General features: G+C 44.0%; 1 protein-coding gene across 1 annotated transcript in view; it reads left to right on the forward strand.

Moving 5' to 3' along the window:
* Positions 1–1,535: 1,535 nt before the first annotated feature.
* lamc3 (laminin, gamma 3) overlaps positions 1,536–13,405 on the forward strand; it is a 97,808-nt gene continuing 85,938 nt past the window's right edge. Inside the window, exons 1-2 of the mRNA XM_068574676.1 lie at positions 1,536–2,029; positions 9,825–10,129. Coding sequence (XP_068430777.1) covers positions 1,651–2,029; positions 9,825–10,129 — 684 coding nt within the window. The 5' untranslated portion in view covers positions 1,536–1,650. The remainder of the gene's footprint in view (positions 2,030–9,824; positions 10,130–13,405) is intronic.

Consider the following 13,405-nt stretch of genomic DNA (forward strand, 5'->3'; position numbering starts at 1 on the left):
ATCATTGACAAAGTACAAGTGATGATTTGTGCTGTCTCTGTAACTGTTTTTTTTCTTCCCCGGGCCAAGTTTCTAAGCGGATTCGGTGACGATAAAGTTGTTGATGAGAAGAAGATTAGAAAGCAGAGCATTACAGATTAGTAGTTGTCGGTCTCCACGACCGTATGTTGACGCATTTAAATGCAATGTAAAAAGGTACGGCTATTTGGACGTAACCTTCAATCTGTAATAACTATTTCTGGCCACTTGAAAACAAGCTGTAAACACAGCTTTGCTAGTGCAAGCTTGTTAGCTAACAATTGCGAGTGGGAGCTTGTTAGCTAACAATTGCGAGTGGGAGCTTGTTAGCTAACAATTGCCAATTTACACTTCCAGTAACCATTATTTACTATGTTTTTAGCTCCCTGCCTGGCAAATGTAAATCCAACATTAACTCTCTTTTAGTTCTCCTTTGTTGTTTTTTATCTCCACAATTGTGGAGATAGGAAAACCCAGCTCTTTAGCTAGCTGCTAATGCTACACTATGCTAACTCTGACGGATGTTAGGTATGCACTTGACTATTACCACCATGTAACCAGCTGTTAAAGAACGGAGGTTGGACAAAGTTAGTCCAGTGACCATCAGATCCTTCAAATTGTCTGTTGCACACAAATCGATCGAACCATTAAGGAGTAGATGTGCACAGGAGTGGTGACCATGGTCTCCAGTGCCTCTACTTTTCACTGTAAACTGCTCAATCCATCAATAGGTGATCTGTTTATTTATATGTGTGATGAGTTGCAATGACTTGCCATAGTTTACACATCTTTTTAATGCATTGCTCACGTCTAAGCAGACACTGGTGGATGGGGTTGCGTCAGGCGCCGAGCAGTTTGTATGAATTACAGCGAAATGCAAACCAATTCTCACTTTCACGGTGGCTGGGCCTTGAGTGGATATTGCTGAAAAAGCATGTGCAGCTGCTTCACTCCTCTATTTTTGCAAATAGATTGTCCCCTCCAGGTCACAGAACTCCCCTGAGCGACACATCTTTATGGAGATGACCCGTGCCGGCTGAAATATTCCAGACAGTTTTAGCACCTCCGGTCTTCCGCCGTGAATCACTACAGTCAGCGTTTACCAGAACATCCTGCTTTCGGGGCCGACTGCCAAGTGCATTTATCACCATATCGATGATTTTTTTTTTTTTTTCGCGTTCCCGTAAGCGCTGAACGCAGGTGCTTCGCCACTCACTACCTCAATGCCCAGAGGTGCTACAACCTCACTCTGGTTTTATTTAAAGATGATATTGAATGTTTTCCCTGTCAAACGGCATTATCTCAGCCCCGCTTTACATCTGGAGCTAATAGTGGTGCGGTGCTTCGTGTAGACCAGGAGGGGGAGACGTTTTCAGGGCCTCTCGCCCCCACCGCTGTCCCTCCTCTTGTCTGTGTCATGCTGCCCCTGATGAGAGGAGGTCTTGCACAAACTTCATTCCACCCCACAAAGGGAGAACACATGTTGGAGGCTCACCAGACTTAGGGGCAGACAGAGTAGACGCACAAAGCCCAACAGTCTGGACTCATTCCTTGTTGTCTGGATTACTTCTCTTCCAGTCAGGGTCTGCATGGGAAAGTTTGTGCGAGTGTAACTCAAAGTGCTTTTAAGACATGGAAACGTCCTTCGCCGTGAGCTCTCCTGTGCTGCTCTTGGTGGTTCTGCACTGCCCCCTCCTCGCTCGGGCCGCGATGGACTCCTGCGTGGACGAGGACGGCGCCCCGAGCCGCTGCATGCCCAAGTTTGAGAACGTCGCCTTCAATCGCACCGTGGTGGCGTCCAACGAGTGCGGCTCCCCGCCCGAAGACTACTGCATGCAGACCGGCTCCACGCGCTCCTGCAACCACTGCAACGCGTCGGACCCGGACCTGAGCCACGGAGCCGGCCTCCTGACGGACTTCCACAGGAACGAGGAGCCCACGTGGTGGCAGAGCCAGTCCATGTACTACGGCATCCAGCACCCCAGTTCTGTCAACCTCACCCTCCACCTGGGTAAGAGCGCAGCAGCGACGTCTAAGTTCAGCCTGACTCCCCCACACACACACAACTGACTTCCCTCCACCGGCAGTGTAGTTTGTGGCCTCGGCTGAGTGATCTAGGTCAAGCGTGTGTGTCCTCAGGGTTCAATTACGGTCTCTGTTACGATAACGTTGTGTATAATGTCCCATTTCATTTTTAAAGTGCTTGAAAGCTCTTTGCGCGCACTGCATTCGCCTGTGTCCTGGAATAAAATATGATTATCAGTAATAGATTTAGCGCTCGACAGAAGGCAGGTGGTTTGCAGCGTTAAAGAGTCCGGCGATGGGATTTCACATCATTGCACGATGTTGGGCGTCCTCAGGCCAGTCGGGTTTGTTTTTCAGCACTTCTTTCTTTCTTTTTTCTTCTTTTTGCAGCGAGTACGAGTACTGCAAGTCCACTGATGTGGAAATCTTTAATACAAAACAGCTGTACTTTAACAACACATTCTTTTGTGTTATTCAGTCGCGGCTCTGCACTGTTTTTCATATAAACACACTCTCTTTTTTTTTTTTTGGCCCTAGACGTGGGTAAGATTTGGAGTGTTTGCGAGCGCGCAGGCACAAGGGCACGTCTGAGAGTTTGGTTGGATTGAAAGAGGATGAGGAAGGACACACACTTGCATCTGGCGTGCCGAGATAGCAACTGAGTGATGGTTCAGTGCTGGCCTGGGTTTACATTGCGGCCCACGTGCCACCGTGGGTATTGGTGATGAACCCATCCGAATCCGGATGCAGTCACAACTCAAACTGACAAGGTTTATAGGTTTATATATATATATATATATATATATATATAGATATAGATATATAGATATATATATGAATTCAACTTGACTACAGTCACCACACGCAGCATGCATAGATGGAGCACGATGTGGACCCGGCCATTTCTGAATAATCCACCTTTTTTGTCAACATTTGGTTTGAAATCCATATTTCTCATATGTATTACAAATTCAACAATCATAGTTTTCATTTCAGCAGTGATCAGGTTTCACCGTCACAAACAGACTGTGCAACTGACTGGAAATCAAAGAAATGAGCCACTTTTTTTTCAGATAAATTCCAGGAAATATGCAGAGGATAACCTCCAAAAAATAAGACGAAAATAAGACTATGATAAGGAGCCAGGCATTTACATAAAATGTATTTGGAATTCAAACGATAGGCTTACTTTGCAGGCAGGTAAATTTCATTAACCCCCCCCAGCCAGAGTCATTTTTGCATAGCAGGGACTTGGTCAGCAGGGACACTGTCACTTTAAATTATGCAAATTGTCCCTTTGCTCTGGTGAAAGTTGTCTTTTTGGAGAGAAGCTCTCAGATATGCATTTCAGCTTTTTGGAGTTTTTTAAATGTTTGTGGAACGCCCGCAGTTACGACACAGTTACTGTCAGAACTCAATTAACAGCTAAATATCTCAACAACAAGCAGCTTGTCTGGATTGATTTCAATGCAACAACATATTAAAATAGCCGAGAGCTCTTTAGGGTAATGTGCAACTATTGTACCAAGTTTCTGCCTTCTCCATTTGCAGTGGGTTTAATTTATACAACTTATGATACAGTATGCATGAGTGCATTTGTTAAACGGAGACCTTTGGGGATATGGTGGAAAAGTTTTAAATAATTGCAATATCTTATGATACTTTGTCAAATGAGCCAAGCTTTTACAGACAAATCATTTTGTTGTTGGTAAACATAATATTTCTCCAGAATGAAGTGAAGTCTGTGGCATGACCTTTTCTTTTGTTTGGCATTTGAACATCTTGACTAAAGTTACTCACAGTACAGTAAGGTTCATGCTTTGCTTGGTTACAGTAAGAAAAAAATGGGGGGTGGGGGGGTTTAGTCATTGCATAATGTGAAAACCATCTGTTTAAATAATTAGACTTCACTTTAATTGAACTGAATCCGGGTCTTCACAGTTCAAAACAAATATGTACCCATGCACCTCTTTGACCACGCTGCGTTAATCCTACGTTAGTATTATGCGCTCTTTGCCTTTGAGCAAATGCTTTTGACTCACTTTTTTTGTACACCGTGTACATATTTGCATTTGAAGACATTTCTCATTTCAGCAAATTTTTATGAGACCAGCTTGCGCCATTAGCATCATTATCCCATTAGCATGCGGTGCAAAGCTGCTGGAATAAGTAACAGAGCACATTTGTCACTTTAACTGAATTAAATTGGGACGATTAATGTTACAAAGCAACTATGAAATTACCTTTCCTACTTTCATTTATTTGCTGAGCTGTGTATGTGTGTGTGTGTGTAAGAAATTTCTCAGCAAGGGCGTAGACAGAAATGTGGGCACTTCTGGAGAATATTGCTCTGTGCCCCCTTCATTTACTGTCCACCGTTCGAGGTTGAAATCAGTATTTCTACGGTGTTAAATGTATCATGTATTTTGGTTTTAATCTCTCTCTCTGTAAATGACAGACACTATAAATACAGTACATTACTAAATAACTCACTAGAAGTGACTTACCTGTAACTTGCGACTGACGGGATGCTAACAAGCCCACAACAAATAAACCTTTTGAACAATTAATCCGCCGCGTAATCTTCAAGAAAATAATCCTACATTTTAGGAAATAGGCTCATTGGTTTTCTTGTTGGATGAGAAGATCACTACTTGTATTTCTCCATTGAACACGAAGCAGAAGCCAAGCGATTGTTGCTTTAGCTTAGCATGAAGAATGTAAACATGAAGAATGTATATATTTACATTTTGTTTGTTTAATATGTTGTCTTCCGGACCACCACCATTTGGCAACACACACACATATGTTGTCAAGTTTGTGTACTTTTGGGCAAGAAAGTGAATGAATCAGCGTCTTGGCTTTTTCCCAAAATGTCAAACACAATTCCTTCGTCGTGAGAGTGGACACTTGTCAAAGTTATTTCATTTTCCTCAAAGTCACAGTCAATTACTTCTGTAATCAGACAAATATTGGTTGATAATAACTGCTTACACCGTGTGCATGCACCGGTGAGAAACTAGAAAAAACAAGACACACTGCAATGAATGTGAGGGAGAATCTGCTACCTTGAGGTAGAATAATGATCTGTCCAGGGTTGTAATGTTGCCCAATGTCAGCTGGGATAGACTCCACCACTTCCTGCTTTGTACAGACGAGTGTATTGGAATTAGTGGATGGATGGATGGATATGCATGGTCCCTCTCCAGCTATGATTAGTCTAGTCACACCCAGGGACACATTGTGGATCGAAAAAGGTAACGGTTGAGTGACTGCTCGTCTAACTGGTGGCAGCATTTTGTTGAATTAAAAGCAATGTAAAAAGGTACGGCTACTTGGATGTTACCTTCAATTTGTAATATCTATTGTTGGCCACTTGGGGACAGCGAAAACAAGCTGTAAACACAGCTTTGCTAGTGCGAGCTTGTTCGCTAGCAATTGCTAATTTACACTTCCATTAACTGTTATTTTACTGTGTTTTTGGTTCCCTGCCTGGCAAATGTAAAATCCAACATTAACTTTCTTTTAGTTCTCCTTCGTTGTTTTTTTACCTCCACAATCGCCCGGGGAAAATATCCAGCTCCTTAGCTAGCTGCTAACGCAACACTACGCTAGCTCTGTCGACTGTTTTAAATTATGTACAAGAGCATTGAGGGTTAGCTTACTAGCTAGAAACGGCTGCCCGCTGTGACAGGAGACAACGCAGGGAAAGTGTTGGGTGTCCTCTAACAGTAAAGTAGGCAAAAACAAAGAGAATTTGTTTTAAAATGCTAAAAAGAAATATGCTCAGTAGGCGCTAAGGGAACTTCAGAGTCAGGTGGGATTTTTGGGGTTGTAAATATTGTATTCAGTCGCTGTAGCTCCGTGGACATAGCGTTGGGTGTTTGGTTGGACTCAGTCAGGGAAGACAGTTCTTATTCAAAACTGGAACTTTTCTTGTTTATATTTCCTGCCCCCTCTTCTCCCTCTGTTCCGGTTGCAGTGGGTGCTGCCCATGAAATAAAATAAAAAGCTCCTCTTCACAAGGAACAAGAGACGAAGACAGAAGTTAAAAATGTCAGAGCTTTGACCTGCGCATAGTCAAACTGTTACGTCACATGCTCTGAAAGCATGCAGGGCCTCCATCAAATGGAGAATATTGATTTCCAATAGCGAGTTAGACGTCTGGCTGTGTTTCCAGGCTTTGTTGTTTGTAATCTGGGCTTCTTTTGGGAGAAAGGCGCCAATGTTGCTGCTCCAGAGGTATGTTCTCCGTTGTCTGGAGGGTTTGTTTTTTCTTCAGACAATCCCAACACCCACATGTCTGTCTCTCTCAGACTAGATTGACCTTTGCTCCCCTCTCCCAAACATGTGTTTTACCAGACCCGATGCCTTTTGAATTATTCCAACGTCCTCAAAAAGAATGACGATTATGTTTTCTTCGCACGCAGTTTTATGTAAATGAATATCCCGACATTTTGGATGTGTGGCATCCCTTTGGTCCGTGAGAAAGCTCTGTGATCCATCTGGGTCGGTGGTGGTGGGGGGAGGAGGAGGGCCTTCGACGTTGCTGTTTTCTTTTGCCTCTCCAAACAAAACAAGCTCTCTCTGAAGGGGATAAAGGCAAATGCTGGGATGATAAACACAGCAGTCGGATGCGGGGACACACATTGCAGCCGGGTCAGAGTGGCTCCGTGGAGGAGGAGTAGGAGGGGGAGGTGGACTCGGGCCGCTTCAAGGGGAGTAAACAAAACATAATGAGGAAGAAGGGGGTAGAAAAAAGAAAACGCCGGTAAGGAATTGGGGTCAGGTTTTTCCCACAAAGACTTGTTGAGACACTCACCGGCTCTGCAGCTGGTTCTCATTCAGTGCCGTCCAAGGCGAGCAACATCCTGTCTCAAGATGCAAAACAATGATGAAAAGTGCCTGCCACAGTTGGCATGACGCTCTCACAGCGAGGATATCGGCGTGCGCACGAGTCACAGCTCTCGCCGAGAGGCATTCGCAATCTTCGAGACGCGACATGATTAATTAAAAAATCTCAGCTTTGAGTAAGCAGATTGTAAATATTGAGTCTCCGGTACTCGTGGCGAGTTTAGTCTCGGTCCGGCCAGACGAGAGCAGCTGTGTTAAGATGCCACTAATGACTCAGAGGCGGGTCGGACGCTGCATCCGCAGCTTTTACTCTCTCAACAAGTCTGTGTCCAAACAGTCTCTTTCTTCGTGTTCGTGCGCGCGTCACGGACGGCTTCACTTGGATGCGATTCAGCATTATAAAGTTACACCCTGCTGTTCTCCTCGGTTTCCAAACCAACGCTCAAAGACCCGGCGCTTGGCAAACAAAGAGAGACTTCTGCTTCAATTCGAGCGGTCCAAACTGCCAAAGAAAATGTGTGAATTCTATCGCAGGGCGTATTATATCTATATAGTGTAAAAGTTATTTTACTTGCTAAAATGCCCTCTCTCGTGCCCACATACACTCTGATAAACGCACGCACTCCTGAAAGAGGATGAAACACAAATCATTAAACATTATGCATAACAACGTACAAATATCATTTGCAATTAGTCTGCATTTCATCACGGGGTCTCCAACAAATGTTTCATCTTCTGCCTCTTTTATGTTTTTGCCTCAGTCCCCAGCAGGGCGGAGCTCACCTCACGCAGGGAGTAAATGAAAGCTAAATGATCTCAGGGCTCCTAAAGGAAAGATACCATTAGAGATGGCTGCAGAGACGAGAGCGACAGAGCTGCCTCCGTCTGACTTGGCAGAGAAAAGCAACAGATGTCATTACGGCTGTACCAGTGGATGGCATCCCTCTATGAATGTGCAGAGCGGCAGAGACTTGGTATCTAATGATGTAGAAAAAAATCCCCAAGAGTGCAATGAAGGCGCTCGTTAATAGGCTTTCTGCATGCTACTTATCATTCCGGTGTCAATACGACTTCAGTTTGTTTCTGCCCAGCGAAAAAAAAAGCTAAGATGCAAAAATATTGGGCGTAATCTGAACGCGCGTTCATATTCCGGACGCGTCGCTGCGCTCGCCTCGCTGATACGGCTCCGGGTTTATAGTTTGAAGCGTCCATGGCGAGTAAACAACGGAGAGAAAATGACACACTCAATCAAAAAGAAGCACCGGCTCTCTGTTCCCGCCGAGATTAGGGGGAAGAAAGATGTCATCTTTCATACGGAAACCACAAATAAGGACAACGGCTAAGTCCTCGCTTTCCTCACAGCGAGACCAAATAATTCAAACCATCTGAGTATGCAAAATGTTAAAAAAAAAAAGATGCTGGAAGGCATTCTTTCCTAAGCGATCCTCCCCCCTGTGAGGCTCATCTTTCACTTATTATGCACCTTCAAAAACATACTTGACAGGCATTTCTTCAGCTACAATGCAACACCTATTGAATCCCAACTTACGACCTGCTAAATCCTCCAATGCCGATTCAAACGGGTGTGCCGCAGCTCCTCGTTTTGCTGCGGATCTTCTTCCAGATGACAATTGGACTCTGAAACGCATTTTGCAGATTGCTGTTTTTAGGGAGAATACAAATCTGCGAAAAGGTCTCCCATTCACTATGAATGGGAGAATTTCACTCTGTTTCTCGCCTCACGCACAAACACGTTTTTTCATCTCGGGGATGAGGGAGAGGAGACGAATACGGGTCAGCCAAAAAATAAGGGGAAGAAGGCAAAAAGAATGAGTGACGTTTAAACACGATTTGGGGGAGATTTGGACAGTTGGTGGTCGTGCCAAACAAATAGAAATCAAGAAAACAAAACTCGGCCTGGCTATCGACCTCTGGTGACAAAACAAACAAAATGGCTTCTCGAGCTTGTCTAAAAATGGATAGACCCAAACAAACAGAGGGAGCACCGACTAATGACCTGATGTTCTAGACACGACGTACCTACGTATCCCAAACTTACCTACTGTCCTCAACCGCTCTCCACAAACCTTCACACTCAATAGTGTCCGTGTGCACGGCCCCCCAAACTTCTTCTTCTTCTTGAAGTTTAATGGCGGCTAGCAACCACACATTTGGTGCATTACTGCCACCTTCTGCTTCGGCGTATGAATCAGACGGTAGGCTCTCTTAAACAAAACCACTCCAAAAAATACATTAAAGTAGGAAAAGAAAAGAAATAGAAATAAAAGAAGGAAGTAATTAACCCTCATCCTCACATTTCCATTATATCCTATAAAAAAACTCTTCTTGCTTCCTCCTTTTAAAATGGCCGCCACCCCGCTGATTGGGCTAGAACCTCACGTTTAATGATATAAATCAATGGTATGTGTTTATGTGTGACACTAGTTAGTGTTTGTTGCGTTGCTGTCGCACCTCCAATGGACTCCATAAATGAGTTGTGACAAACCCCTGTGATTGTATTCAATGGACTATTCTCTCCTGCAGTTATTACAAGGGGAAAACAAATGTGTCGTTTTATCCTTTTTGACCTATGTTTCACTTCTGGGGCCTGTTATAATCTGGATAATGAGAAAATAATCCTGGGTATTCTTCTACTCCTGCAGGAGCCACACTCATTTATCCTGCATGGAGGCAATGGGAAACTAAGCCTGTCCCCCATTGTTTTCCTTCTTTCGATAATGCAATTATGTCTTCTTCTTTTTTCTTCTTCTCCCTTTTAGCCCCTGGGCCCTAAACTATCACCCCGCAGTATTTGTCTCTTATATAACCAGCCCTGATCTAACTGTGTAGCTACAATGGATCTAGTTTCTAGCAGTAATTCTCTTCAACGATCCCATTCAAAGCTTAATCATATCTGTTTTCCACAGGGAAGGCTTTCGAGATAACCTACATACGATTGAAATTCTACACCAGTCGGCCGGAGAGCTTCGCCATCTACAAGCGCACGGAGGCGGACGGGCCCTGGCTGCCGTACCAGTTTTACAGCGCCTCTTGCGGGAAGAGCTACGGGAAGGACGCCAAGGCGTACATCCGCCCGGGAGACGACGAGCGGACGGCGCTCTGCACCGACGAGTTCAGCGACATCTCGCCGCTCACCGGAGGGAACGTGGCGTTCTCCACGCTGGAGGGACGGCCCAGCGCGTACAACTTTGACCAAAGCCTGGTGTTGAAGGTGAGGAGGGGACATTTTGTTTTTGTGTGTTCTTTTTTTTAGCCACGTTTTTTTTGGTGACGAATTCTCAGCTTCCACTCAAGGGGATTATTGCAGAACGATCACAACGACCAGCTAATAACCTTTTCTTTTACTACAATGGAAAAATATACTATAAAAATATGCCTTGTGCAATTGAGACAAATCTTTTCTGGAGAATAAATATGAAAAAAGGCCTCAAAAATTTGAATGCATTACATTTAAAAACCTTGATTCCATACTTGCCATATTTATTTTCACAAACTTTGTTGAACAAAATGTCGAGCACTTTCTAATAACTATTAAACACTATTTGGCATTAATTAAGCATGAATAAACACTTCACTCATCATTTATAAAGCATTGTTCCAACATGAATACTCATTAATAACTCATTATGATGGATTCCCCATTTGTTAAGGACTTAGAGATGATTAATAAAATAATTTATAAAGTGTTAAATGATTTTAAAAATATATTGAAATGTTATGTTTCATGCATTTAATTGTACATATAATGAGTTAGATGTGCACTAATGGTTAGGGACTAATATTTTATGTAGAATAAATATGCAAAAATGTATAAAAAATGAATGCATTATATTTGAAAAACTTGGTTTTATCTCTGCCATATTTATGTTCACAAACTTTGATGAACAAAATGTGTCTGAGTTCTGTGCAACTGACTTTGTGGCCACCACCAGAGGCGTCCACTAATACAAAAACACACACACACACACACACACACACACACACACACACACAAGCGTGACTTCAAGCCTTTTTCAAAGCAACTGAAGGGAATATAATGTTATATTTAGCTCTGATTAACATTGATGAAGCTTCGAGAGGGCTGAGCTGAATTAATGGCGGCCTCATGGGGGGAAGAGTCCAGCAGGGGCGGGCACAGTAAAGCGTGGCTAAAAATGAGTAAATATAGCACTTAATGCAGCCACTCCTCTTTCCTCCTCTCATGGGGCTGTAACTATGCATCTTTCCACCCTGCAGTGAAAGACTTTAGTGTGAAAACGCATATCATTACATGCAGGTCTCAGTATTACCGACAGCAACTTACAGGCGAACTGACATCCACACAACACATGCATTAAATGATCCCAATAGAGCAGAGATCCCACTGCAGGAGGATACATCACCATCACTAGAGTAATAACATCTCCACCAAGAAGATGAAGCGTGCATGTGTGTCCAGAAGTAGTCCATCAGGACGCGACGTAAAAATTAAGAAGCCAGCCTCTTCTCAATCAGTGCAACATTTACTCTAAAATATGAATCTTTTTGTGTCTCTAGATTTTTTTAACTATTCCATTTTAGTGATGGCACAATTATATATACAAAGTCAGAGGAAATGCTTGCATCAGAATCAGGTTTATTAGCTTTTATATGGAATTCGTCGAGGTGTATTGGTGCATAAGACTAAACATAGCAAGAGAAAATAACACAAGATAAGATATGTGCAATATTTCAGTTTTTTAAATGGAAGAGCCGCATATTTTACTTTGAAATACTTTAAAATGTGTCTAGAAAATGAATGCAAAGCTAGTGGCAGGATGTGATTCGGGCGTGTTTACACATTATTAAGACCCGCCCTGTATTGCGTTGTCTTACCAACCAGGAGGAATAAAGCTCATTCACAATCTAATATTCATTCTCAGTAAAAGTCACCGGCGCCTCCATGACCTGTTGAGCAGGATGTGGACGCGCTGCACCTCCCACCAGCCTGAATGTTCTCATTCTGCATGCTGCATCCCTCCACTATTTTTATACCTGGTCTTGACAACAACAACACCAACAACAAAAATCGACCCGGGCCGCGTCGGGACACACAAGGATCTTCAATTAGCTCAGGAGCTCTTTGCCGCCTTGATCCGGCCACACGTCGCCTCCCTCCATGTGAGCTACCGACGACCTCTTCCTCCCGTGTGACCTTTCTCCCAAAATGTTGCGAGGGTTGTAGGTCTGACAACACAAGACCGGCGCCTCTGTAAAAGGAAGCTGTCCTCCTCCACATCATTAAATGAGAAGAGTACGGGTGTCTTTTGCAGGATGTGCAGTGTAACCCCGCATAACCACAACCCGCTCCCGGAGACAGAAACCGTCTCCCAGAAACGTAATAAAAGTAACAACGGAGGGGATTTTCTGGCGGATGTGTGTGTCGCTCCGCCTGTCAGTGTGTTTGCACTGTGCCCGCATGCGGCTGTTATAAATCAATTTAAAGATGATTTAGCTGCAGCACACCCGCATTGCAATACGCCTCTCAGCCCACTCTTGATGTTGTGAAAACTCAAACTACGAAAATGAAATATGTCGCGTTTGAAATCTCTCAATGAAGCAAGCCGGAGAGACCGACTCGGAGCAGATTGATGCCTTTCTGCGCGCCGTCGCTCGGGTATCGGATTACTAATCCCACCGTTACCTTTTTTTAACAAATCATATTCAGTCTGCGCACGAGGTTGCATTCAAACCAAACTGCTGGCGTGTAATCTTCAAAATGCAGGAGTGCACATTACGGCGGCGGAGCTTGTCACTGATGAGGATTTGTTGTGATGTCGTTTTTTGTTTTATTTGCACTCTTAAACCTCCCCGAGATGTAAGACTTCAAAAGCCGAGCGGTGCGATGCAGCTGACAAGCCCTGAGGGCTACATATGGTATCTGCCTGCTCACATACCTTTAACCCCAACATCCCCCAGCCCTGCTGCCACACACACTCACACACACACACACGCCTTCTGTGCCGGATGCCGTCTTCTCATAAACACCACGACTCTCACGCCCCCCCGTCCTTCCCTCCCATCACTTTAAATGGGTGACATCCCTGAAAAACCTCCCACAGAGTAGAAAGCAAGCGGCTTTCCTCGAGAGTCATCGCGTTTTTTCTTTTTTTTTTAACTGGGAAAAGATGGCGGATGAAGCGTTGAAGCCACATCAGCTCTCAGGCGTAAGCTGCACCGAGGAGCGGAGCGAAGACATTTCCTCCCTCACGTCTTCCTATGTGAGGTCCTCTCGCATCTAGTGGAAAGAAATACGAAAGGAAATGCAGCAGTTGGATTAGCTTTAGTGTCAGGAAGTAAGGCCACATGCACACACAGTCTACGCTGGATTTGCCTCCTAATCTGAAAGCCCGGCGTTTCTATTCTTATCCGTCTTGCAAAGAAATAACATATTTATGTTTCTTACCAATAGCCACTTGTCCCACTGTCAAAAAAAAGGGCCTCTCTAGATTCGAGAAGGTTTCCCAAG

Source organism: Clinocottus analis, unplaced genomic scaffold, assembly GCF_023055335.1.
Source record: "Clinocottus analis isolate CAN_PGR_092001 unplaced genomic scaffold, fCliAna1.0.p SCAF_13, whole genome shotgun sequence".
In the NCBI taxonomy this organism is placed as follows: domain Eukaryota; kingdom Metazoa; phylum Chordata; class Actinopteri; order Perciformes; family Cottidae; genus Clinocottus; species Clinocottus analis.